The 23177-nt window shown below is 46.0% G+C and overlaps 13 protein-coding genes across 13 annotated transcripts; 6 read left to right on the forward strand and 7 right to left on the reverse strand.

Moving 5' to 3' along the window:
- Positions 1-29: 29 nt before the first annotated feature.
- Positions 30-2287, reverse strand: V1512DRAFT_269788 (potassium transporter; the record flags this gene model as incomplete). The annotated part of the gene is made up of 7 exons (XM_066917583.1): positions 30-203; positions 237-743; positions 849-1060; positions 1082-1684; positions 1763-1942; positions 1968-2158; positions 2208-2287. The coding sequence occupies 7 exons, from the start codon at positions 2285-2287 to the stop codon at positions 30-32; spliced, it is 1947 nt and encodes a 648-aa protein (XP_066773767.1).
- Positions 2288-3373: 1086 nt separating this feature from the next.
- Positions 3374-4021, forward strand: V1512DRAFT_202400 (flavin reductase like domain-containing protein; the record flags this gene model as incomplete). Its single annotated transcript, XM_066913261.1, has 1 exon — positions 3374-4021. One exon carries the CDS (start codon positions 3374-3376, stop codon positions 4019-4021), a length of 648 nt encoding a protein of 215 aa, XP_066773768.1.
- A 27-nt stretch (positions 4022-4048) lies between these two features.
- Positions 4049-6858, reverse strand: V1512DRAFT_220817 (uncharacterized protein). Its single transcript, XM_066913699.1, has 2 exons — positions 5265-6858; positions 4049-5222 (listed from the first exon to the last, which is right to left on the reverse strand). Exons 1-2 carry the CDS (start codon positions 6829-6831, stop codon positions 4432-4434), a joined length of 2358 nt encoding a protein of 785 aa, XP_066773769.1. The 5' UTR covers positions 6832-6858; the 3' UTR covers positions 4049-4431.
- A 155-nt stretch (positions 6859-7013) lies between these two features.
- Positions 7014-7699, forward strand: V1512DRAFT_258489 (mitochondrial 54S ribosomal protein bL31m). The gene has a single exon (XM_066915453.1). It carries the CDS (start codon positions 7049-7051, stop codon positions 7649-7651), a length of 603 nt encoding a protein of 200 aa, XP_066773770.1. The 5' UTR covers positions 7014-7048; the 3' UTR covers positions 7652-7699.
- V1512DRAFT_258491 (Vps5 C terminal like-domain-containing protein) lies at positions 7337-9512 on the reverse strand. Its single transcript, XM_066915454.1, has 2 exons — positions 9373-9512; positions 7337-9323 (listed from the first exon to the last, which is right to left on the reverse strand). Exons 1-2 carry the CDS (start codon positions 9473-9475, stop codon positions 7696-7698), a joined length of 1731 nt encoding a protein of 576 aa, XP_066773771.1. The 5' UTR covers positions 9476-9512; the 3' UTR covers positions 7337-7695.
- A 78-nt stretch (positions 9513-9590) lies between these two features.
- On the reverse strand, positions 9591-11080 carry V1512DRAFT_234273 (mannose-6-phosphate isomerase). The gene is made up of 3 exons (XM_066914054.1): positions 10993-11080; positions 10836-10945; positions 9591-10793 (listed from the first exon to the last, which is right to left on the reverse strand). The coding sequence occupies exons 1-3, from the start codon at positions 11015-11017 to the stop codon at positions 9657-9659; spliced, it is 1272 nt and encodes a 423-aa protein (XP_066773772.1). The 5' UTR covers positions 11018-11080; the 3' UTR covers positions 9591-9656.
- Positions 11081-11495: 415 nt separating this feature from the next.
- V1512DRAFT_258493 (uncharacterized protein) lies at positions 11496-12398 on the reverse strand. Its single transcript, XM_066915455.1, has one exon. It carries the CDS (start codon positions 12190-12192, stop codon positions 11533-11535), a length of 660 nt encoding a protein of 219 aa, XP_066773773.1. The 5' UTR covers positions 12193-12398; the 3' UTR covers positions 11496-11532.
- A 244-nt stretch (positions 12399-12642) lies between these two features.
- On the forward strand, positions 12643-13758 carry V1512DRAFT_220830 (PQ loop repeat-domain-containing protein). The gene is made up of 2 exons (XM_066913700.1): positions 12643-12866; positions 12912-13758. Exons 1-2 carry the CDS (start codon positions 12679-12681, stop codon positions 13705-13707), a joined length of 984 nt encoding a protein of 327 aa, XP_066773774.1. The 5' UTR covers positions 12643-12678; the 3' UTR covers positions 13708-13758.
- Positions 13759-13842: 84 nt separating this feature from the next.
- Positions 13843-14258, reverse strand: V1512DRAFT_245863 (ribosomal protein P1; the record flags this gene model as incomplete). The annotated part of the gene is made up of 3 exons (XM_066914399.1): positions 13843-14049; positions 14098-14186; positions 14234-14258. 3 exons carry the CDS (start codon positions 14256-14258, stop codon positions 13843-13845), a joined length of 321 nt encoding a protein of 106 aa, XP_066773775.1.
- Positions 14259-14421: 163 nt separating this feature from the next.
- On the reverse strand, positions 14422-16487 carry V1512DRAFT_220837 (P-loop containing nucleoside triphosphate hydrolase protein). Its single transcript, XM_066913701.1, has 2 exons — positions 14720-16487; positions 14422-14674 (listed from the first exon to the last, which is right to left on the reverse strand). Exons 1-2 carry the CDS (start codon positions 16437-16439, stop codon positions 14445-14447), a joined length of 1950 nt encoding a protein of 649 aa, XP_066773776.1. The 5' UTR covers positions 16440-16487; the 3' UTR covers positions 14422-14444.
- Positions 16488-16626: 139 nt separating this feature from the next.
- On the forward strand, positions 16627-19009 carry V1512DRAFT_234284 (Vps16, N-terminal region-domain-containing protein). Its single transcript, XM_066914055.1, has 4 exons — positions 16627-16661; positions 16708-16827; positions 16872-16978; positions 17029-19009. The coding sequence occupies exons 1-4, from the start codon at positions 16640-16642 to the stop codon at positions 18961-18963; spliced, it is 2184 nt and encodes a 727-aa protein (XP_066773777.1). The 5' UTR covers positions 16627-16639; the 3' UTR covers positions 18964-19009.
- Positions 19010-19065: 56 nt separating this feature from the next.
- V1512DRAFT_71243 (ML domain-containing protein) lies at positions 19066-20068 on the forward strand. The gene is made up of 2 exons (XM_066918488.1): positions 19066-19602; positions 19659-20068. The coding sequence occupies exons 1-2, from the start codon at positions 19168-19170 to the stop codon at positions 19740-19742; spliced, it is 519 nt and encodes a 172-aa protein (XP_066773778.1). The 5' UTR covers positions 19066-19167; the 3' UTR covers positions 19743-20068.
- Positions 20069-20167: 99 nt separating this feature from the next.
- On the forward strand, positions 20168-20826 carry V1512DRAFT_258500 (ATPase, V1 complex, subunit F). The gene is made up of 4 exons (XM_066915456.1): positions 20168-20223; positions 20302-20521; positions 20573-20660; positions 20705-20826. The coding sequence occupies exons 2-4, from the start codon at positions 20303-20305 to the stop codon at positions 20755-20757; spliced, it is 360 nt and encodes a 119-aa protein (XP_066773779.1). The 5' UTR covers positions 20168-20223; position 20302; the 3' UTR covers positions 20758-20826.
- The last annotated feature ends 2351 nt before the right edge of the window (positions 20827-23177 follow it).

Consider the following 23177-nt stretch of genomic DNA (forward strand, 5'->3'; position numbering starts at 1 on the left):
CAAATTTAAGTATATCTTAAGGCGTACTGTTACAATCTAACCGCGCTTCCAACAAACAGAACGTCTTCTCGGTATCTTCCATCCTCAGAGTAAAGGTTGTCAAGGTACTGTCTGTGTGCGAACAATCTGTCTAACGGCGTAAACAGCTGTTCGATCGCAAATGTACACACAAACGTAATCAAGGAATTCTTGCGCTTGCACGCCTACACGTGCACGTCCACGGATAAGTGTAACACTTGCGTCGTATCGTGCGCGCCAATCGTCTCTAGCATCTCCGGGACAGGAATCTGAGTCGTCTCCATGAACCCGAGTCTGACATTCGCCCGGTAAAATCCCGGAGCACGACGCATGGGTGCCAACGTGACACGCTGCAAACCAGAAACGTATGGAGCGTCGGTGACACTGACGCCAAGAAACACCACGTGCTCTGGAAAACCTGGGAACGCGGCCAACAAGCGCGACACGACAAACAGGACCGTGTTGGGCGAGTGTAGCATATGCAATGCGCCTGTATGCACGAACACGACCGTGTTCGGCACTCTTGGCATGTCACTGTCCGGAAGCGACAGCAATCTAAGCGGCTTCGCATTATCCTCGTCGTTGTCATCTATCGCGCGGATAGGAGCGTACATGCCCTTAGAGGACTCACCCAGCACTAGCATGTGCACTGTAAGTTCGACCTTACGGTCAACATTGAAGAAAATACTGCCGGGCCTGACGCGGCTGTCATACTCATGGTCGACCTTGAGTCCACGTCCCCAGCGCCAGAACGAGATGAAACATGTAAAGATAAAAGCCATGATGAGCGGAAATCAAGCTCCGTGAGGAATCTTGCGGATACCCGCGACGACAAAACACATGTCGAGAACGCCAAACCCGAGAACAAACGTGACATAGACGTAGAACGACAGTTGAAAGACGTAAATCATACAGAACATGATGAACAGCGATGTGACAAGAAAATCCATCGACACTCCAAGTCCGTAAGCGGCCGTCACGGCATTACCGTTTTGGAAACCAACAGTGGTCAGAACGACCCCGGCCATAAAAATATAGTTCACTGCCGGGATGAAAACCCTACTGAAAGTCATGTTGGACACGTGTATGACGCGAAACGAAGGAAAACAGTCAATGTGGATCAGCTGACGAAAAATACCAAACACACCGATGATCAGGGCTTGCGAGGCAGTGATAGTCGCCAACGTGGCCAGCGCGAGCATAAACCAATAAAGCCTACCGCCGACACCACCCGGCAGGGACAGATAAAAAACGTTCGTAATCGAATCAGGGTATCTGATTAAATACGCGCCCTGACCAAGGTATGCTAGCATTAAAGCAGGGTACACAACACATGAAAGTTCAAGTTGGACTGGCAAAGCACCGAAATGTCCAGTAACAGCAAACATGGCTTCGACACCAGTCATGGCCAGCATGACATCGAGAGCATCGACACCGCCTTCTTTTCTTAAAAACACAATGGCGAACTTGGGGCTCAAGGCCTTGAAGATGGCTGGATGGCGAGAGATGTTGATGATACCAATCACAGAGATAGCAAGGAACCAAACAAAGACAACGGGAGCAAAAACGTAGGACAATCTGCCTGAACCGGTCCTTTGAGCAACAAACAAGACAATTAAAATGACACGGGAGACAGGAAGTACCGCATTGTTAAGTCTAGGAGTAGCTACAGCGACACCACCGACGGCAGAAAGCATTATTTTGGTGTTAAAATTAGAAACAAATTATGCGTGATGATACATACCACTAGTCGTAGGAGTTAAGATACCATCAGAAATGACAAGGCTGCAGCCAAAGAAGCACATAAACATGAGTAAACCAGGCAGTACTTTCTGGCCAAACAATCCGTTCAGCTGAGACCTGACATCATTGACAAACGAGACTCTAGTAGCGGTTTTGAAAAGCAAAAGCTGATCGCAAGGTTCTTGTTCACCAAGAAAAAAAAACACCACGAGGTCCGACATGGAGAGTACGTGCAAGTTTGGAATAGATTACAATCTGGCCAGCTTCACCATTGTTGGGACCGAGAAGCAAGACGATAAAGCAGTACTTGACCATGACAACTAAAGTGAATCCCCAAAAAATACAGGACATTGCACCTAAGGTCTGCTTCTCGGTCGGTGAGGTGGTAGGCAAGATACTTCCAGAATGTCAAACCAAAACCAAATAATCAACTTCGGCTATGATACCTGGTATAGACATATAAAAGACTTGTTCCGATATCATCATAAATTGCACCAAGACCCTGGAATGAAAGTAATAGGGTCATAGTAACCAGGGGTTTCCAAAGTGTGAGCAGACATATTGAACAGTATAGAGCTGCAGAATTAAAGTACCTTTGTACCATTCTTGCTAGACTTTAAGCCAGAACTTGAGTCCTGTCCAGCGGAATCGGTTGCCACTGCTTCCACGTCGACAGGGCTAAATAACTCAACAGAACGAGTATTCATAGAGTGACAAATTTTATGTAGCAATGAACTTAGTAAGCTGGGAGGCGATAGAGCAGACGACAGCAGAATACAGGGCTTTATACTAGTGAAAATAAGTAACAGTATGAGTAACTGCAGTCATTACAGTAATTTGTAGAATGTCAACAGATCAACAAAAAAATTTTGTTTCATTGTGTATGTATATTTAAAATGGTAAATTACAGTCCAAATTTCACAAAGTTAATCTATATTCAGGCTATCGCAGGATACTCCTTATTAAACTAAACTGCAGATTGTCGACGATGGGTATGTAAACAGGAGTACAGAACAGGTACGAACAGAAGCAGAGAGCAGATGCTCATGATTTTTATCGTGTTCTTGAAGGTAGTTTTGCCGGGAGGCGGCTGTGCTATAGTTGTTTTGACATTTAAGTATTATCAAAACAAACAAGATATACCTCACAGTATTTATTAGTATGATGAACGCACATTTCACCACGATCAAACGCTCAGTTCACGCGAAATCTACGCACATTTTTAACGAGGCGCAGTTCTCAAATTGAATAAAACTTTGCTGGTTAATTATTGCACGTTTCAGCTTGCACGACATAGACGGGAGCAAATAGCAATCACAGTGCTAGTCTACGGCGTAATTGAGTAAGTAATAGTAGTACACTTCTATCGGACGAGTATTTGCGCACACCATTTGACGACTTCTCTCTTTCAACCCTCAACCCTAACGGGTTATTGTGTATATAATTCAGGGGACATTTTAATTTTCTATTGTTCAAATCCGACTGTTCAAAAATTAAGGTTTGAGCATAATTAACACAAGGGGCTTGTACTTATTGGCAGTCACGTGCACTACTTGTCGACAACCAACACAATACGCGTGCAGACGCATATACAATCGTGTCGTTGCATTCGATGCTGATCAGGTTTTTGAATGCTTCCGTCCTCACGTTCACGCGAGCAGTACATTCTAAGCCCGATATCGCGGTACAGTACAAATCCGTGCTAGCGTCGCATCCATCCGCACTCGCAGTCATTACCGTGTCTTATGGGACCGAGACCAGAGCCGCGACGGTTTCGTCGGTCACGTCGGTGTCAGTCGCAGAGCCAGGGAATCCGCTGCTATCTTTTAATCTGAAACTGCCGTCGAGTACGTCAAGACTGATTCATTTGTCGGGCAAGTTTAGTGTGAACTTGTTATCCGGGTCGCCTGGAGCACAGCATATTGCGGCCGCGTTCGCTGGGGACGATACGGATATCAAAGCAGATGCGTTCCCGACGTCGTCACCACCATTCAACACACCAATGTTGAATCGCACAAGCGCACATTCGCATGATAACGCACCGATAGCGTTTGCAAGGCTGGATTGCTATACAAAACATTGCTTCCCAGTTCGCGACCACGAAATCTGGGTCGGTGAAGTCGACAGAATTTATGTGAATGATCGGCTTGGACCAGGGATGGTCTATTTTAACAGACATTTTACTCGTATATCACATACACATCCTACCCACGACGAAAAGTTGAAGAAAAGGCATTTAAGGCATCATAAAGATATTTAAGATCAATACTGTATATAACACTGTACATAGCACGCATTAATGTATATATTACTATGAATTACATTCTGTATCTGGGTTGCTTTTGATTTTAAGTGTCACGCTTGTCATAAAATGTTACTATTATACAGTCTCACTGCTATGCCACTTCCAACCTTTGCAATATTAAACAACAAGGCGTTTGAGGCTAACTGTTATTTGAAATGCATCAGGTCACATGAATGGCATTTTAAATTGCCTTGCTGGCGATGTATGACAGTTGCTCAAAATAGGTGTCAGATGCCTAATCCCGGTTTACGAACATCTTTCAAACGCTTGTGAACGACAATTCAAACCATCGCTATATGAACGACACGACTGTCGGCTGATTTGGTAAATGCAAATAATGTATTAAACACAACTCCGAATCAACGCTATACCTCTCGCTCCAATTCCAATTCCGGATTCGAAGGAACATCAGTCAGCGAGACCGCAGGCGACACGGTCATCGCAGAGGCCTCGCTAATCATAGACGCAGACTGCCACACGCCGGCAGTGCGTTCTTTGATATCGTCGATTCCCTTTTCCATGGTCGTGATTGACGCCGAAAACTCGGCCTCTATCGCCTGTCTCCGGTCGCGGAGCTGCTCACGCTGGACCTTCCGGCGCGCAAACTCGCGGTCCCATGCACATCGGCGTTCCTGGTCCGCACGCTGGAAATCAAGCAGCAACTTTTTGTGCCGAGACAGTAATCGGTCGCGACGGACTTGGACCGCAGACTCGTCGTTTGCCAACCCGCGCTCACGGTTCCCAATTTCGTCTTCAAATGCGGAAAACTCAGACTTGACAACCTCAAGCTCAGCCATCGTGTTCTCCCATGCCTGTTTTCGGACCCCAATCTCAAGCTCGACTGCGGACTCTTCCTTTTCCAGGCTTTCCATCTCTGCGTTCAAAGCTTCAATCTCTTCTTCCGTCCGCCGGACCGATTCACGCAACGCAAGCACACGTCGCCACGCTCTTTCATCACCTTTGTCAACCGTACCTAACCGAGACCGAAGGCTATCGATCTCAGACCTGAGCGCGGATAAATGTTTCGAATGCTCACGTCTAGATCGTTTGAGTTTTTGCTTCTCGTCGCATAAAAGCGCGTTGGTAGTGCATAACGTGTCAAGTAAAGTCGTCACAGGTGACAGCGGCCGCGACGGTTGTTGCGATGAAACAGATTCTATTCGTCAGCTCGTTCATATACATGTCACGTTAGACTCACGTTCTTTCGGCGAGGTGCAAATATTGGTTCGACAAATTGTGACTTGTCTTCTACTAGCAAATCTCTTGCAAACCTCAATTTCGTACTCTGTGATCGGCGTCAGACCAGACACTACCAGCAACGTCTCACGCTCGACATCATCGACCTCGTCCGCGACTGCGTCTTCTAAAGCTTGCACGATCGGATCCGTTTCATGCTGGACCACGGTCTGCACAGAAACCTCAGGCCATAAAATACCATTCACCCTCACAGACACGCCGTCATACACCGCATCGGGCGCAACACCTGTAAGCGAAGCATCAACTGACACACCAGCAGGAGAAATCTCGAACGCAACCTCGTTCTCTAGCACGTACCGCACGCAACTATACAACGCCGGCTCGGTCGCCGAGGGCCTGTACCCTAATCCATTATTCGCCGGGTCGTCTGAAATCAAAGACGACAACAGCGACTGTCCTTCTTGAGATTTGTCAGTGTCCGGCTTTGCCTCGCCGCGCGAAGCAAGCACGAGTGTGTTTGCCAGTGCAGTCCAGATGGATGGCTGCTGGTGCTTATAAGCAGGCACCGGTTTCTTTTTCTTCTTGGCCTGTGTCTGATACGTTGCTGCCTCGTAGTCTATACCGTAGCCGTCCATTCCAGGCGACGATGCAGCAGGCATCGAGCTGAGTCTATTGCCTTGTTCAAGAAACATGCGACGGATAGAGTATAACATGCTTTGTCCAACGACGTGAACTGCCATTGCTTGTCCGAACCAACCTGCTGAGCCAGATAGCATGTCCCAAATACGAGAGATGCCAGATGTACTTGTGGCAAGGTAGTATTGTGGAGTTGGAGCCAGAATCTCGTCAAACGCGGACACCTCAGGAACGTACAGTGGTGGAGTTGATACTGGTGACAAAGAGTCTCGTCTGATAAGAAAGAACGAATGTCTAATGATCCTGCCGAGCTGAAGCATTGAAGTACAATAGAACGCAATCTTTGTTCCTCCGCCGCTTAAAGTAGACGAAATCACGGCCGAGCCTAAGTCAACCATGACTCCACGCATTTTGGGCAAGAAGAAAATTGACACGACCGCGACTGCCACATCGGCAAATAGAATTGTGAGTAAGTTTGGTGACGAAGGTGTTGAATGAGTGAGTGAAGATATAAATGAAGATGAGGGCACCGATGGCGGGATGAATGTCAAGCAAGCAAAAACGACATGAATAAACGACACAATCAAACTCGGGAACTGAACAATCAAGATGAATATCGTGAGTGAGTCTAGTAAAGGATGTGGCACTAATATTGACGAAGTATCTTTTGTTGATTCACTCTGCTCACTATACAGTGAAGATCTCTGAGCTTCAAGTGAAGCATCTCTATTCATTGAATCATCTTCAGTCTTTGCTGCCGTATCTGGTGAAACCTGTACGGAATCATTTGGCTTAATTGATACTGATTGATCGGGCAAAGGAGTGACAGGAGCAGAAGTAACAGAATTTACAGGGCCAGAGAGCGACGACGACGAACTGTTGGTCAAACCTCCAATGACGACCGGTCGTTTAGACGCGTTTCCTCGAGCCATTCATATACGGCTTTTGTTATGCCTGTGGTAAGAATTGTTTCGGTTGGGAAATTTATTGTGAAAGTGACAATGATAAAGACAGGGTAACTCATTAATACTAACCTCAGTTGTAGGTATTTAGAATAGGGTAAGGGGTATTGGTAGACGCCGTTCTCGAGATATCGTGAAAAGTCAAAACATCACTATTTCGCTGTGCACATTGAATAAATTACAAACAATGACGACATTACACAGATTAGGTGGATTTGTGAATAAAAGAGGATATGCTACAATACCCCCTCATATTCTAGCACAACAAGGCCAAAGCATGACGGCAATCTCACAGAAGCGTGTGAAGCGGAAGTTACTGTACGGAAAGACCAGACCAGCAGTGTACTTCAACTTTGACTGTAAGGTCGAGTTATCCGATGGTTCAACTTATACACGACAATCACCGTATCCGAGATTAGAATGGAGATATTTAAGAGATCAAAGAATACATCCAATATGGAACCCAACAATTAAGGGACTCGCGGCTCAGCCATCGGATTCTGCTGGAAGAGTTTCAAGATTTAATCAGAGATATGGAAAATTAAATGGTGCAAGACCAGGTGAAGAGACAGTGGCTGGTGAAACAAAGGCAGAGGTGGTGACTGAAGCAGAAACAACGGCAGAGGCAGCTACAGAGTCTGAGCCAGCACAGGAACAGGCTGTGGAAGAGGAAGATGAAGATGAAGGCCAGGCAAATGCGTTTGATGACCTGACTGACCTGCTGGACGAGTTTGAGTACAAACCTGCCAAGAACGCAAAGGTTCAGACCAAACGCGGCAGAAGATATTAAGTAACATACCAGTGTAAATAGTTTAATAGAGTGTAGTATATAGACTAAGCCTGTGCAAACCCCTGTCTCTCGTAGTACGTTTCCCACATCTCAATGGCCTCCTTCTGCGACTCGACCGCACTCTCAAGATACGTCTCAACGCTCGCCCTGAAATCATCAACTTTCTCTTTTTGGAATCGGTCAAACTCGGCTTTAATGGTTTTGCAAATATCATCATACCCAACCCTATGCGTATACAACCGTCTCTCGTACTCGCTCACTTCTTCCTGCATTAACCCGACCCTCTCAGGCGCAGTCTTGCCGTTTCGCATCGCCCGTGCAAGGTACTGCTGTTTCTTGGAATACTCATGCTCAGCCACCTGCCACGACAAGTACGACTTTTGTCGCTGCTGGAACGTGGTCTTGATAGATTCAATCAACCTGACGTACTCGTCAATTGTGTCCCCGAGCGTCAACATGTCTTGTAATCCTTGTCGCTCATGCAAATCCCTAATCCGCTGCTCAATCTCTGACAGCCCTGCGATTGCGCTCGCCAGCGGCCGTGACAGTTCGACTTCTCCCAAAGTGCTTAGCGCGGTTGCGAAGTCAGACGTCATATCCGCCAGCTCTTTTCGCTCAACAATCACTGTATCCAATGCCCGTGCAAGCGCCCGTAACTGCAGGTCCAACGCTTCAATATACGCCCGCTTGTCAACAAACCACTCGTCCGTTTCGACGAACTTTCCCCCAATCGTAAATGCTCCGCCAATGGTCTCCATTAACCCGCCTCCCTTGGCTTCATTCTGCGCCGCTTGTAACCGTTCCCGAATTTTGATGTCACTATTTAAAGTATCGCTTTCAAGAAACAACTTCAAATCGGCATCACGTTGCAACACCGGATGCTGCGTGATCTTGGTCAACATCTTCTCAAGTGCAGCCCGTCTTCCTTCAACAAAACTTTCGTCAAACCTCGCAAACGCCTGCTTTTCCGGCGGCGCAGGCACAATAATCCCAGGATTGTTGTTGGTCAACTGATGATACACCCACCTGAAATCTTTGTACCGTCTCGTAACTGTAAAGTCAGAATATCGAAACGCTTTTGACGTAGTCCGAGTCCTGACAGTATACACCGTGTGCGCACCCGTCAACTCGCCTATCTTCGTGGGATCCCCGACCGCAATACTGAACGTCGGATTCGCAGCTTGTTCAACAGGAATGTACTTCCCGCTTCCTGATGCCGGCTGCTGCGCCATCCACGACGCGCCCGGATCAGCTGCAGCCTGTGCCGCTGCCCTGGCCGACTCCGCAGCGCTCTGCAACCCGCGCTCGTTCGCATATTCTTCGGGAATCTCATCAACCCCATCACCTTCTTCCTCTTCTTCGGTAGCTTCAGGTGTGTCATCTTTAATCGGACCTAGAGGATTGCTGGTCGGGTCAATATCCTCAAACAACGTCGGGCTCGTAAGGCCATGCGTTGATTCCGGTGGAATTGCACCAGCAGGAAGCGATGACTTGCGTGATCTCGCCATCCGCAATGCTCTTGCCCGTGATGCGCTCGCAGACACGGTCGCGTATGTCGCCGTCGACTCTTCCACCGGCACCTCTTCGGGGTGCTCGTGCTGGTCTCCATTTGTTACTCCATGCAGCTCCTCTACCGGCTCCTCTTCCGCCGGAGGCGGCGGTGACATTAATTCTAACTAATCAGTCTAGCTCAATCAAAATCTCATAATAAATCAAAGTACCGTTCAAAGGCGGTGAAGCAGCAGGAGACAATGACCTTGCACGCTCTGTCCGTGGAGTCGCAACGTCATCCCATTGAGATGCGCCTAAATCGTCTGCGTCCATATTTTAATCAGATAATTGTGCTGTTCCGCCTGTGGCTAAGTGTTGTTGATTGATTGAATGAAGCGACGATGTTCAGCGTCAAGATAAGTTACCCGGACTTTTACCTACGTATATATACATATAACTACAATATATTACTATCCAACAAAGACAAACAGGACTAATTAACATGTGGACTAAATCATGTCTCACAAAATGCACAGTATGACACTAAACTGCCGGTTTGGCCAACGTATTCAACTTCGGTTCCTGCTCCGACAAAGTACACAAACCCAGCTTGCGCAGGCAAAGATTGACTTCCAGCCTTGATGGTGCCTGTACCCTCCGTCACGACAATAATGCCCGGTCCGTCTAGGCCCTTAACAGTCTCCTTCTGACCCACCGTGACCGCGGTCCGGAGAACCGCAAACTCGGGTATAGGTGGGTCGTATAACTGTGCGGTGCCGGTTCCACTAGCACGACCAAACGCGGCAGGCTTCATTTTCTGCTGCTCGACTGGCGCACACTCATAAGTCAACATGGCAACTAAATTGTCGACATCCTTGAACTTGGGCGTAAATCCTGCTCGCACGACGTTATCACTCGCGGCCATGCACTCTATAATGTCGCCAGAGATGTACGCGTGTGGATCCTTTGCCTTAAGGAAGATGGCTTCACCAGGTGAAAGAGTGACGTAATTTAACATAAAGATACCAAAAAACAGACCGATATCAAGCGGAAACTGTTTATTGAGTCTGAGAAGTAAGTCCGTGAGTGCACCACCGCCAACAAACTTGTCGCCTTCACATTTGACTCTGTCCACAAGTGTAGCGGCATGAGACTTGACACTGTCGTCGGGTGCAGTCATGACCGCGCCCAACAACAGTTGCAATAACTTCTTATTCGCTTGTTCATCATCCTTGCTCTTTGGCAAATCAATTGCGTTCGCAAACTTGCTCGCGGCTGCTTCACCCACTAATTCTCTGAACTCGGGCACGGCGTCCAAAAAGTGCTTGATCTCGCTAACTGGTCTGAACCCGCAAAACCCTTCAAAGTCAGTCAGCGCGATTGCCATCTCGGGCTTATGATTTGAGTCTGGATAGTTCTTTGGATCTTTCTCGTGCAGAATCTTCGCCAGTTTCTTGTCTGGATGTGCTTGTAACGACAGGACCTTCTCAATTGATAACACCTTAAACAAAAACGGTAAATCCGCGTAGCCGTCAAATTCTGTCGCAACTGAAGTTCCAATCAGCGAGTGATCCGCACTCAGAATCTCGTGTAGTGATTCATGAGTCTTGTAGTCCACAGACATGACTGAAGGATGAGTTCCCATCCATAACTGCCTTGTTAGCGTATTTTTGTGCCCACATACAGCACATACCTCTGCGTACGGCGTAGATTCGCCAATTGTAAAGTTTGGATCACTCGAACTCGCAAACCTCGCAACAGAACTCGCACTTCCAACTTTTCCCCAGTCGTATTTCTGTGCACCTGTTCTCTATTAGTCCAGCTATTGATCACTTGACACTTTGACATACCACACAGTAATTGGAATAACGCCATATTGTACTTTATCTCTTCAAGTAGTAGATCACGCAATTTGCTAAATCAAAGAGCATGAAAACTGAGATTTTTTGACAGGGTCCTTTCGACGTCGTCTAAGATGCTGCACGCACCGCCACAAGGCGCCTGTAGGCGACACTCTACAACACAATATGATAGTGATTTATAGTATGAGACAACCTATGTAGTTACTATGCATTACATAATAGCTTATTTATTATTACTTTATACCTCTGCACCCACAAACGCATATGCAAGGTACTGTTCGAGGTTACACGACATTGACTGATCGTCACACAGCCATGTGCACAGCCACTCCGCATTCAATCTAATTTCCAGACGCGTCTTTTGCTCTCTCAAGACTCACACAACGCGTCGCTCTCTTTTTTTTTCAACCATGTCTGGCACATTATTTACTTTGGCGCGTACATCACTACAATAGAAGCTTGCATCATACACACACGCGTAAAAAAATATACATATGATCATGACATTATTATCTACAGAATGACTACCTAGAAATTGGAAGCCTGGTTTGGTTGATGATACCGATCCAGATTCGACCTGAACTGATCAGGCGCATCTTCACTTTCTCGCATAACCAGACCAGCAGGTGTGAACGGCGAGACCGAATTCTTCGCCTTTTTGTGCCGACGATAGAACAAGAACCCGATAGCAACGAGTACGAGTGGCACACCAACGCCGACTACGACACCAATGACAATGTTGCGATTTGATTTCGATAGACCGGAACTGCGCTCTGTGTCTGTGGATGCTGTTGTGGCTGTAGTTGGTGACGGAGTCGGGGTCGGTGTTACTGTGCTTTGAATGACTGAACCTGATAATGTGATAAACACGGTCGACAGCTGTAGGCTTTGACTCGTTGTCGGTGTCGATGTCGTAGGCGTAGATGTGATTATAGATGTCGACGTTGACGCCGGTGCCGATGTAGACGACGTGGCCGCATCTGGAGTCACAGTAACCACATCCACAGTGCTAACAACTGTATTTTCAGGTTCAGTAGTCGAAGCAGCAGGCAAGCTAGTCGATACAATTGTGCGAACAACCGTCGCAGTCTCAACCGCAGTCGTGTTGAATATGAGCTGTCGTTTGTTGAGCTCGGCTGAAACTGTTGCTATTAAAAGCAACAACGTGATGTATATTGACCTGACCATTTTTCTTATGCTGCTAATCAATCTGAATGGTAACGAGTGTAAAAACGAATGCCAGAATGAATGACTGAACTATAAAAAAATAATATGAAGAATGCTTATAATATCAAAATTTTTAGGTGTATAATTTTATACGCCACTTCAAATTTGACAAGAGCCAGACACGGAACGTGGTGTAACCAAACCAAGACATGTACCCCCAACTTTAATTTCATCTCGCTTTTTACTGTATCAGCGATTGCTCTTGACTATCTACGATTAATTTATACATAATTTATATTGTAAGATACACTACTAAATATAATATATATATATATATATATATATATACAAATAGAACAACGGCGTGTGTAAAGATAGTAAACGGTCAAGTATTCTGGTTTGCCCCAGCCTGGTCAAAGCGTAATACGCCATCACGGTCTCGGTCTGCTTCTTGTTTGTGACAGCCGTTCCAGCAAATTTGCTTGTTTTAATCAGAACACACCCAAAATGATCCCACTACAGTTACAGCCTACGCAAAGTGCGCCATGGTCATTGTACGCTGTAAATGGAACCTCGTATGAAGATACCAAATCGAGTTTCAGTTTAGCCTTGTCTGGTATATTTGGATCAATCAGCATTGCATGCTGGATCGTACTGCTCGCGCCTCAGTTATTAGATCAATTTAGAACCAAATCGTGCGTGTTTCACTCTACGTCGTGAAATGTACTGATAAAATAAAGATCAGAAGGAGTGTCTCTCTTGTTCCTTACCGCATGGTTTTTGGGCGATTTGGCAAACTTAGTGGGTGCGCTCTGGGCTGACCTCCTTCGTGATGTGATTCTACTCGCAGTATGGTTCGTGTTTGCAGACACGGTCGAAGTCTCATCGGCGTATTACTACAGATTTTTCTACAAGTCTCGCGATCATCAGTCAACAAACTTAGTCGCAACGTTCGACGACTCGCCCCTAGATGAGCCTGAACTCACGACAGACGATGTGCCTTTGCTAAGCAACAATATCAACACTGTGTCTGATAGCGAAGCAGATATCATTCCGGTGCAGTCTAAGCAGAATTTCTTTCTGCACTATATTCTACCTATTCTAGGGGTTTGTTTTGCAGGATACATTGGATACCTTTTTCGTGATCATTCTCCTCCAGAAGCTCCAGACGCAGACGATACAGACGACCACTTGGCTCTTGGACCACAGATCCTGGGATACACATCTGCAACCCTTTACCTCAGCGCGCGAGTCCCTCAAATTATCCAAAACTACCAGCGTAAATCGACAAAAGGTCTTTCCGTATTGTTCTTCATCTACTCGACAATGGGCAACGTGACATACGCTTTTCAAATCATTCTTTTCTCATCAGACCCAAAGTATCTTTTGTTAAATCTGTCATGGATCTTAGGCTCGCTCGGAACTGTATTCCAGGACGCAATCATTTTTGTCCAATTCTACATGTACAGACAAAAAAGACCTGAGCTGCTTACTTCAACCCCGATTTTGTCTGAATCTAATGATACTTCTATTTAGTTCTCTTGTTCTCATGGTTTGGATTTGGCAATGCATATACTTCACAATATACAATACGTAAAGTAAAGACCATGTAATATATTATATATACAACAATCACACTATCTTACCATCAAACTTTTTCTTCATAGCCGTTTAATCAAACAGGCCGAATCCCATATCGTCATCAGACTCCTCCTTCTCCTCAGCAGGCGCCTCCTCCTCGGCAGCCTCCTCGGTAGCCTCAGCAGCAGCTCCGCCAGAAACGGCAGCAGCAGGAGCAGATCCAACTGAACCAACGTTGGTCAACAAGTCCTTGACATCCTTTCCTTCAAGAGCCTTAGCGAACAAGCTGGCCCAAATCTAGACCCATTAGCCCAACCCTTCACTCATTACTTTAAAAACACATACAGGCTCGACTTCGACACCGGCAGCCTTGGTCAGAGAGATCAATTTGTCGGATGTGATCTCAACCTCGGCGTCAGCCAAAATAAGGGCAGCTACTTCATTAGCGTTGTCCTACATATTCAATCCCGCACAAACTCACCGTATGAAATAGCAGTTTCTGACATTGTGAATATGTGTTGTTGACTGTGGTGTGAACGGTGTCGTGAACTTGAACAGTTCTTGAATTTCGTGATCATCCACGCTCTCCGGCGTTCAGTTGGTGCGTGACTGCTTTGCACTTCACTTACAACTCTAGGGCTACACCCTATTTTAAAGTTATGCAATATCTTACGTAATATTTAAACCTTAATTTAAGCTAAAACTAATTTCGGCTTCACGTAAAGCGCTACATCTGCCGCAAGTTCACGTCCAAATACAAAAGTGTCGTCCAAAAGCGCTTGGTACTCATCATAATACTCGTCTGGAATAATATTCACTGTCTGTTCCTGTTCTCGTCTAAGCTCCTTGATGTGTTCTGTAATGAGCCTGTTATGTGTCTTGACCGTCGCGTTTTCTTGCATTATTGTTCTTCGTTTTGATTCTGTTCTGTCAGCTAATTTCATACAAACGCTGTAAAAGAATATACCTTCAACCTCGGCTTTGTCTTCGTAATAAGCAATAACCTTTCTAAACTTCTCAAGCTCCAACATCTGTGCGTCGGTCTGCTGTTTATGACTACTGGACGTCTGCGCAATCGCGTCTTGTAACTTATTAATTGTGTCCTGCATCTCTCCCAACTTTTCATCCCTCTCGGTCGCAGAAATAAAATCCTGGTTCACAACCGCACGTGTTCGGATATGCTTCGCCTGACTGGCGTACCGCAGCGTCGACAACGTCTCGTCGTAATCACAAGGCGACACGCACGCAATCATCGCGGTTTTACTGTTACCCCCCAAACTCTCCTTCAGTAGCCAGGTCAACGTCGAGTCTCTGTACGGTACTATATCCTTTTTTTTACTCGCCAGTGCAGATTCGGCTAGCACGCCAATTACACGTCCCAGTGTCGTCAAACTCTTGTTGATGTTTGCACCTTCTCTTAGCCGTGTCCCTGTGGCGCCGGTGGAGTTAGCCCGCTCGGAACCGGCCAGATCCACAAATCGAATCCGAGAATTGGTTTCTTCCGTCGTCTCATCTAACACAGGATCGCTCTCAATTTTCTTCAGCGCAAGTGTGAACACCGCGTGCGACCGACTCGACGTTTCATTCATCTTTGTCGCCGCAGTCGCACGCATCTTGTTGCCCTGCGCCAAGTACTTCTCGACATCGACAAAGCTGCGGACAGAAAACGTAGTCAAATCTTTGACATACGGACCATCGACTGGCGATTCACGTACTTTCAATGGCACAGGCTGCTCGGCCGGATGCGGCACAAGGAGATCATATACGTGTTCATTGTAAATTTCAAAGTACGAAACCTTGACCGTGAACGACGTCGTCGCAGTCGTCATGTGCTCAATCCTTTCAAACAAGTCGAAACACGTCCGGGGAATAATCCCCGGTTCATCCTCTGTCCCAATCATGGTGTACGATTTGCCAGATCCCGTCTGCCCGTACGCGAGAATACACGTATGGTACCCTTCAAAACTGTGATTCAAAAACTCTTTCCCGACTTTGTTGTACAATACTTCTTGATCAACATACTGATTTCGGGCATTCGACTTGTCAACCGACCAAAGCGACTCGTCAAACACAAATTCTTTCGATTCTTTATGGTGTCGAGACCCTGCGTCTGCTTCGTCAGGGTGGTACACTGTCGTAATACCACTCGGCGAGTCCATTGCCAATAAACATTTGCTCTCATTCGCAATCTCTCTTGTCAAAAAAGGACGCGCGCGCACAAGAACCCGGACGTTCATGCTTGGCTGGCCTGCGAGCGAGTCAATAGACCGCATCCTGCTTAGCGAAGACGTCATGCTCAAAACCGAACTCGGACGACGTTTTGATGGCGTTTCGCTGATCTTAGGTGAGCCCGGCGCAGATTCACGCAGCACCGCAGTCGAAGTCGGCCGCCGCAAAACAGATCTCGGACGGGATTGTAAGTGAGTAGGTTCCCTTGTCGGCGACGATTCTCGCTCTCTGGGCACTCTTAAAGACGCAGGTACAAGAGGGGTTACCGGTCGAATAGGTGTAGATACACGGGCAATAGTAGCTTGTTTAATAGGACTAGGTGCGCGAACAGTTTGAGCAGTAGGCGAGATTACTGAGGCTCTTGATGCAGGTCTTGCAATCTGCGTTTTGGGAAGCTGAGCAGGTGGGTGAATGTAGTACTTCTTATGTAAAGTAGACTCATCTGTACGTGTAAACATTTCGATTCGGACCGGTAAAATGAGGGAAAGAGTGAGAGTGACGACGACGAGAAATGTTGAATATGACAACATGTCCCAATTAGGTAATTGTAAATAAACAGATCTTCAGGTTAGGGCGTTAATGGGGTTAGGGTACGATAGGGCCATATATGGTTGGTGGTCAGTTCACGAGGCATTAGGAGAATCAGAGCACAGCACAAATGGTACCCAATCCTACGACAGGTGAGTTAATTTAAGTGTTATACGGCTATTATTAATATATATTTAGGCTGGGAGAGGTTGCAGGATGTGTTTTACCGGAAACGGACCGAGTACACGATGCTCTGGACCGACGAAGTGGATTTAAATGAGTTCATTGTAGCTGGAGCTCCTTATGGTGGTGCTTTGGGTATGTGCGTTAGTGCGGTATTGAGACATTGACTGATTGGAAAGTACTGGTTAGGGATACGGGCCGGCCAATGTCGTATAAAGGACCTGATTCGAGGCAGAAAATGGTTCTGATATACAGTAATGCCGGCGAGTTGATATATAACGTACCCGTATGTGATATTGAATATTGGAAGAAGTTTGAGTAAGGCTGACAGTGTAGTGGGATAAAGGTACAATTCGAGGTATAGGTTGGAGTGATGACGAGCATCTTATTCTCGTGACTGAAGACGGTACGGTACGGGTATACCACGATTTCAATGGCGGTTTCTCGCAATTCTCACTTGGTAAAGACGCAGAAGACCACGGCGTGATAGAGTGTCGCTTTTATGGTACAGGGTTTGTTGCGAGACTCTCGAACGGTCGGTTTGTGTCCATCTCGCGATACGATGAAGCCCGACCGAGAATGCTTGCCGAGCTGCCAAAATCGGCCACAGAGCTGCATGGCTGGGCGATAGTACCGCCGTCGTACACACTAAGTCGGCATGTTGAGGTGTTCTTGGGTGTAAATAATACAGTCAACGTGTTGGACTCGATGGACGTACAGGATAAGTACCTGGAAGAGGGTCCGTTCTCGCATATCGCGGTGTCGCCCAACGGCGCATTGACGGTGCTGTATACCGCGTACGGAAAAGTGTATGTCGTGTCGTCTGATTTTCAAAAGAAGTATTCAGAGTACGACACCGGCACACTCGACAGTCCGGCGCAGGTGCTATGGTGTGCAAACGACTGTGTCGCGGTCGCATGGGAGAGCGAGGTCCGGTTGATCGGACCAGCCGGCGGAGCACTAAGTTTCTATTACGACAGTAGAATTTGGCTCGTTCCCGAGTCCGACGGGCTCCGAATCATAAGCGAGGACAGATGCGAGTTTCTGTCTAAAGTTCAGGACGTAGTCGCACAAATTTTCCGGATCGGGTCGACTTCGCCGGCCGCGATCTTGCTGGACGCGGTCGAGCAGCTTGAAGTCAAGTCCCCGAAAGCGGACGATAACGTGCAGTTGATACGGTCGAGCATGAGCGAGGCAGTCGACGCGTGCGTCAAAGCTGCGAGTTATGAGCCTGAACCGTATTGGCAAAAGCGATTGCTAAAAGCTGCATTGCTCGGCAAGTCCGTACTTGAGCTGTACTCGTCAGACGAGTACGTTGAGATGTGTGAGATTCTGAGAGTGTTGAATGCAGTCAGATTTTACGACATAGGACTGCTGCTTACATATGAAGAGTTCATACGACTTACACCTGAAAGGTTGATTGACAGACTGGTCTCGCGACACAAGTACGTACTTGCGTTGCGACTGTCTGAGTATTTGCAATTGCCGACAGACAAAATCTACATCCGGTGGTCGTGCGCCAAGGTCCGCTCGTCGACAGAAGACGACAAGACTATTTGTGACGCAATCGTGCACAAGTTGAAATCTATACCCGCCATTTCTTACGAAGAAATCGCACGGACAGCATATGATGAAGGGAGGTCGAGACTTGCAACCCAGTTGCTAAACTACGAGCCCCGTGCGGGGAGACAGGTGCCGCTACTTCTCAGTATGGAGGAAGACGAGATCGCGTTGATCAAGTCCGTTGAGAGCGGTGATCCGGATTTATTATACTACGTCTTGCTCCATCTCAAAGGCAAGTACTCACTGGCACAATTTTTCAGATTAGTGAACGACAAGCCCGTCGCATCTGCCGTGGTCGAGCAACTTGCACGCAACGAAGGACCAGAACTTCTTAAGGACTTCTACTACCAAGACGACAGACGGGCAGATAGCGCTCTGGTCATTTACCGTGAAGCGTTATTACTGGATAGCATTTCGGACCGGATTGAAAAACTGAAACTCGGTGCTAAAATCTATCAGGACGCGAAAGACCCATACCCGGATGCGAAAGCAATCGAAGATCATGCGAAACTTTACGAAATGCAGCAGTCGTTCGAGAAGGACTACAAACAAGCGTTTGTTGGATTGACAGTCGCTGAAACGATCAAGAAACTACTCAAAATCAATCAAAGTTCGAAAGCTTCAAAGGTCAAAGGTGAGTTTAAAGTACCGGACAAGATGTTTATATTTCTTAAAGAGGGAGTTTACCCTACCGTGAAGAAGGGTTAGGTTTAAATTTAAAAAATTATGACGTGTGTAACACAAACCCCTTAATGAAAATGTAAGTTTCTTATCTCTGGGCGAAGGTTTGAGATCGTCCATTGGAGAGAAAGCCCGTCGCCACGCGCTAACTTTCATCGTCGACACAAACTATTTACTGCACGACTCTAACATCATCCATTCAATCGCCTTGTTTACAAGAAATACACAGAAATGAAGTCAATCTTTGTCGCTCTCATCGCAGCACTTTCAGCTGTGTCAGCTGTGTCAGTTCAGCAACAACTGCCGCTTCCGTTCGACGATATCTCCGTCAACAAGGCCGCTCCTACTAAGCCTGTGCCTGGTGAATCTCCAGTCGCGATCTGTGATATCGATGCATCACAGTTGTTGGACATTAGGTACTTGAAGATCAACCCGAACCCACCCCAGAAGGGTGCAGACCTTTATATCGAAGGAGAGGGATATCTTTATGAGCCTATTTCAGAGGGTGCATTTGTTGAAGTCGAGGTCAGATATGGATTCATTCGTCTTGTTAAGGAGACCATCGATCTCTGTGAACAGCTTGAGAAGGCTGATAAGTCGTGTCCTTTGGATAAGGGTGTCATTAAGTTTGCTAAGAGCGTTGAATTGCCAGGAGAGATTCCTCCCGTAAGTTTTTTTATATCAATATTGACATATCAAGTACTGACGAAACACAGGGCAAGTATAATGTTGTCGCAAGAGCATACAAGGAAGACTTTTCAGAAATCACATGTCTCCAAGCCAGTGTTGAGTTTTCACGGTCTTAAGTATATTGAAGTAGTGTCGTCATGCATGTGTAGCATGTGAATGGTTAAGGAGTAATCTGGGATCTTTCAGTTTTTTTTGTGCTTATTTTTTATTCAATTCTTAAGTTTATCAGTTGGGTTTTCTTTATTAGTCAAAGGTCGTGGGAGTGAATTGGAAGGAGATTCAGTCTCGATATATAATGGGTGAGAGAAGACTGAGAGTGGCTTTTGTTTGCAAGACCTTGACGAAACTGGGTTTCAAGTGTAAGCATCTAGCGTTATTTATTCTTTATCATAAATGTGTTACATACAACTCGCTCCACTCTTCTATTCTACTCTGCTTAACTCACTTCCATAATGACCATTGTGACCACGTCGTGGCCTAACATTTTATAGGGTTAGGGTGTGTCTGGCGAACAGATAGCAAACTTTACCTCGACTCGACCTCTTTAAACAGCGTCTGTTTGACTAAAATTGGTGTCTGTCCGTACCAATAAAACAAGTACGTATCAATTGAGTATATATTTTATTATATAAGCATCAATTGCTTTGTTAAAAGTGTTAAGTGACTAACAGACAGAATGGCACAAACAGCAAAAGACCGTTCATTCATCGCAATCATTGGCGATGAAGATTCCGTCACTGGTCTTTTATTGGCCGGAATTGGACATTTGACTGACGACAAAAAAAAGAACTTTATGGTCGTTGATAACAAGTCCTCGGTTGATGACATTGAAAATGCGTTTGACGACTTTACTGCCGGAAGAAAAGATATTGCTGTCTTGCTCATTAACCAGCATGTATGTGTTTTTCATGTCGTATATGCATGCATACAGGCTGATGAATACTAGATTGCCGAGAAAATTAGATACAAGCTGGATAGCTACACTAACGCTTTCCCTGCGGTTCTTGAAATCCCGTCAAAAGACCACCCTTACGGTATGTCGGTTGTACTACGATACTGTACGTTTACTAACGATCAGATCCCGAGAAGGACAGTGTTTTACGTCGTGTCCGAAGATTGTTTGGAGAATAGAGTACTATTTGTATTAAAAGCGTTGTAATTAATAGTGTGCTTGTGCCTTAATATACATCTGTACAGAAACTGTCTTTCATCGAACGAGTAGTATCAACAACGCTCCACGCTCATGCATATGTTTGTGTCAATGAGGTGGATGTGCATGCATCAGATCGCATCAGATCCCGAGAAAAGCAGTGTTAATTGAGTTACCAATGAAGAGACTTTTATCAATTGTCATCTGGTTTCTAAAGGTTATCAGCAGCAATTGAGATAGTGACAGTAAGTGATGAACGAATTCAAGTACTCGGAGTACATCTGGAACTGTGCGTTATTGTACTTAGTGTGTTCCAATAAACAGAGTGCGCATAGACAAACGCCTACGGTACATGGATGACACTTTAAATAATTTGGATATATAATTAGCAGCATAATAATAACAGGGCTTGACAAACAGAACGAAAAGAAGTATTATAGCTAAATTACAGAAACTCAGAAAACAGAAATCAGAAATCAGACTCAGCAGCTCTGCCTCATGATACGTCATCTTCTTTTCAAACGCTGGTAATTTCTAAATCTCCGGTCCTTCAGGTGCTTGCAATATAGCTCCGTAATGGTAGACTTCCCTTTTGATGCCATGCTGGTGAAGGCATAGAGAATCACTCGCTGTCATGTGCAGGATTCTTTACCGAATATTCCCGTAGGTTCGGTATCGCAAGATCTGTCGTGATATTTCTTAGCGGGTTCCGCATGCGCGGGTCTAGGTGCACGTGGCATTACAAGACGGCTTGTATCGTGATGCTTATCTGGAATGTATCCATAAAGGCCTTGAAAAGACTCAATATGTGTGGACGAGGTGCATGTGGCATCTCAGATGACTCATAGTCGTAAAAAATCATTCCCGTATCAGCGTTGCGGTATGCAGGAGTCATGTGTGCCGGTCAAAGCGCTAGTGGTCGTTCAAAAACCGGTTCGGCTACGGCGACAAAAATTTCTTCGTCAGTCAATTCAAGATTGCCGTCATTGGCGGAATTGTCAGACATTTCGCTGAACGAAACCACAGCAAGCCTAGAGATCTAGTTGATGCTTAATTTAAACGAGTCTATATATAGTCCATGCATCTGGTGATTATGATCTGGTCTGACGTTTCGGTCGCCTCGTCCACAATCGTGGTGCCAAGTTCTTCCACAATGGGTTCGATGTCGAGGTGATAGATCACGACTTTCACGTCGTTTATAATAACGGTCTCCTTGGAGACGATATGGACTGTCTATATTGTTAGCTGCCTGTTTAGTGGCTTGCTCAGTGACATTGGTGGTGCTGCGACCAAATGCAGAGCCAAACACAGAGCCAAAATTTGAGCACTTGCGCTCATTAACAATACCTCCATCATGCCTTAAAATGCGATGCAGCAAAGTCGAGATCCAACACGACCTCGCTATGATACTCAAACGCTAATGGTGTATACGCCGTAGTGAGCCATAGTAAAATCCTACTCCTCTTCATCCACCAAAGTCACAATCGATCGCTCGACAGTTCTTCGCACCTTCTCAATCAAATTTTTTCAACACGCTCAGAGACCTTACCGGCCTTCTTCTGTACGCAAACTGAGAGACGGGAAAAAGGCACAAACTTGCTTTTCGGCTTCTTCTTATCTTCCAGGCTAAACTTTCAACTTGAACCCTTTGTTCTGTTTGGGGTTCGCTGGTGCAGAACGGGACCAGACTTCGTCGCAGTATAGAAGCTAAATGTATAAGTACGTTTCAAAGGTCAGTCTTGCGAGGATTTACTGGCTTATCCTGTGCCGTAGTCTTGTTGGTCTAATTCCGTCAGTGGTTGACTATATGATGATCAATATAACATATCTTTCGAGTAACAAGGTCACAAAGGACGCTGTGAATGCTCTGGGGTTAGAAATTGACATCTGTAGATGTATTTGTGGTGAAAAAGAACTGAAAAAAATAGAAGTTGCGAGCTGGTGTATATTCATACGTGTCACCCTTATCGTGTCCTGATATCTTAAACTGGACTACTTCGTATGGAGTTGGTGAAGTGGTGAGGTAAAGGACAAAGGCAATATGTAAGTAATAAGCCGCGTAGTGCGGCGCATAATTGAGTACGTCTGCGTACGTCGGAGATTTAATTGACTTTGTTTATCCTTGACGAGCTTGAATTAGGTCTATAGTGCTGCAACAACAGAATCATATGATACTGCAATTTGATACAACTAGAAATGCGCTAGTTTAAACAGACACCATATCAGGGAGGACTGCAAGTGGTAAACTTGTATACTGTTCATACCGATGATTACCAGGCCAGCAGAAGACCTGTTATGAATCTGAGAATTCGGGAATTTTTATATGATCCTAAAGACCGATAGATTGCATACCGAAGCGCGATCATTTCGCTCAAAGTTGTCCCCGTCCTGGAGAGCACCA

The sequence above is a fragment of the Lipomyces arxii genome (genome assembly GCF_038497795.1).
Source record: "Lipomyces arxii strain Phaff 12-163 unplaced genomic scaffold V1512scaffold_2, whole genome shotgun sequence".
Lineage (NCBI taxonomy): Eukaryota > Fungi > Ascomycota > Lipomycetes > Lipomycetales > Lipomycetaceae > Lipomyces > Lipomyces arxii.

Bases quoted from the DNA above. Each gene is read 5' to 3' on its own strand.
- V1512DRAFT_220817 (XM_066913699.1), bottom strand. From the start codon at position 6,831: ATGGCTCGAGGAAACGCGTCTAAACGACCGGTCGTCATTGGAGGTTTG. The intron at 5,223-5,264 runs GTGAGTCTAACG...GCTGACGAATAG, and splicing joins TTGCACCTCGCCGAAAGAAC to AATCTGTTTCATCGCAACAA.
- V1512DRAFT_258489 (XM_066915453.1), top strand. From the start codon at position 7,049: ATGACGACATTACACAGATTAGGTGGATTTGTGAATAAAAGAGGATAT.
- V1512DRAFT_258491 (XM_066915454.1), bottom strand. From the start codon at position 9,475: ATGGACGCAGACGATTTAGGCGCATCTCAATGGGATGACGTTGCGACT. The intron at 9,324-9,372 runs GTACTTTGATTT...CTGATTAGTTAG, and splicing joins TGCTTCACCGCCTTTGAACG to AATTAATGTCACCGCCGCCT.
- V1512DRAFT_234273 (XM_066914054.1), bottom strand. From the start codon at position 11,017: ATGGCGTTATTCCAATTACTGTGTG. The intron at 10,946-10,992 runs GTATGTCAAAGT...AATAGAGAACAG, and splicing joins GTTATTCCAATTACTGTGTG to GTGCACAGAAATACGACTGG. The intron at 10,794-10,835 runs GTATGTGCTGTA...CTAACAAGGCAG, and splicing joins AATCTACGCCGTACGCAGAG to TTATGGATGGGAACTCATCC.
- V1512DRAFT_258493 (XM_066915455.1), bottom strand. From the start codon at position 12,192: ATGGTCAGGTCAATATACATCACGTTGTTGCTTTTAATAGCAACAGTT.
- V1512DRAFT_220830 (XM_066913700.1), top strand. From the start codon at position 12,679: ATGATCCCACTACAGTTACAGCCTACGCAAAGTGCGCCATGGTCATTG. The intron at 12,867-12,911 runs GTGCGTGTTTCA...GATAAAATAAAG, and splicing joins GATCAATTTAGAACCAAATC to ATCAGAAGGAGTGTCTCTCT.
- V1512DRAFT_220837 (XM_066913701.1), bottom strand. From the start codon at position 16,439: ATGTTTACACGTACAGATGAGTCTACTTTACATAAGAAGTACTACATT. The intron at 14,675-14,719 runs GTATATTCTTTT...CTGACAGAACAG, and splicing joins AGACAAAGCCGAGGTTGAAG to AATCAAAACGAAGAACAATA.
- V1512DRAFT_234284 (XM_066914055.1), top strand. From the start codon at position 16,640: ATGGTACCCAATCCTACGACAG. The intron at 16,662-16,707 runs GTGAGTTAATTT...ATATATATTTAG, and splicing joins GGTACCCAATCCTACGACAG to GCTGGGAGAGGTTGCAGGAT. The intron at 16,979-17,028 runs GTATGTGATATT...CTGACAGTGTAG, and splicing joins AGTTGATATATAACGTACCC to TGGGATAAAGGTACAATTCG.
- V1512DRAFT_71243 (XM_066918488.1), top strand. From the start codon at position 19,168: ATGAAGTCAATCTTTGTCGCTCTCATCGCAGCACTTTCAGCTGTGTCA. The intron at 19,603-19,658 runs GTAAGTTTTTTT...ACACAGGGCAAG, and splicing joins TGCCAGGAGAGATTCCTCCC to TATAATGTTGTCGCAAGAGC.
- V1512DRAFT_258500 (XM_066915456.1), top strand. From the start codon at position 20,303: ATGGCACAAACAGCAAAAGACCGTTCATTCATCGCAATCATTGGCGAT. The intron at 20,522-20,572 runs GTATGTGTTTTT...GATGAATACTAG, and splicing joins TCTTGCTCATTAACCAGCAT to ATTGCCGAGAAAATTAGATA. The intron at 20,661-20,704 runs GTATGTCGGTTG...ACTAACGATCAG, and splicing joins GTCAAAAGACCACCCTTACG to ATCCCGAGAAGGACAGTGTT.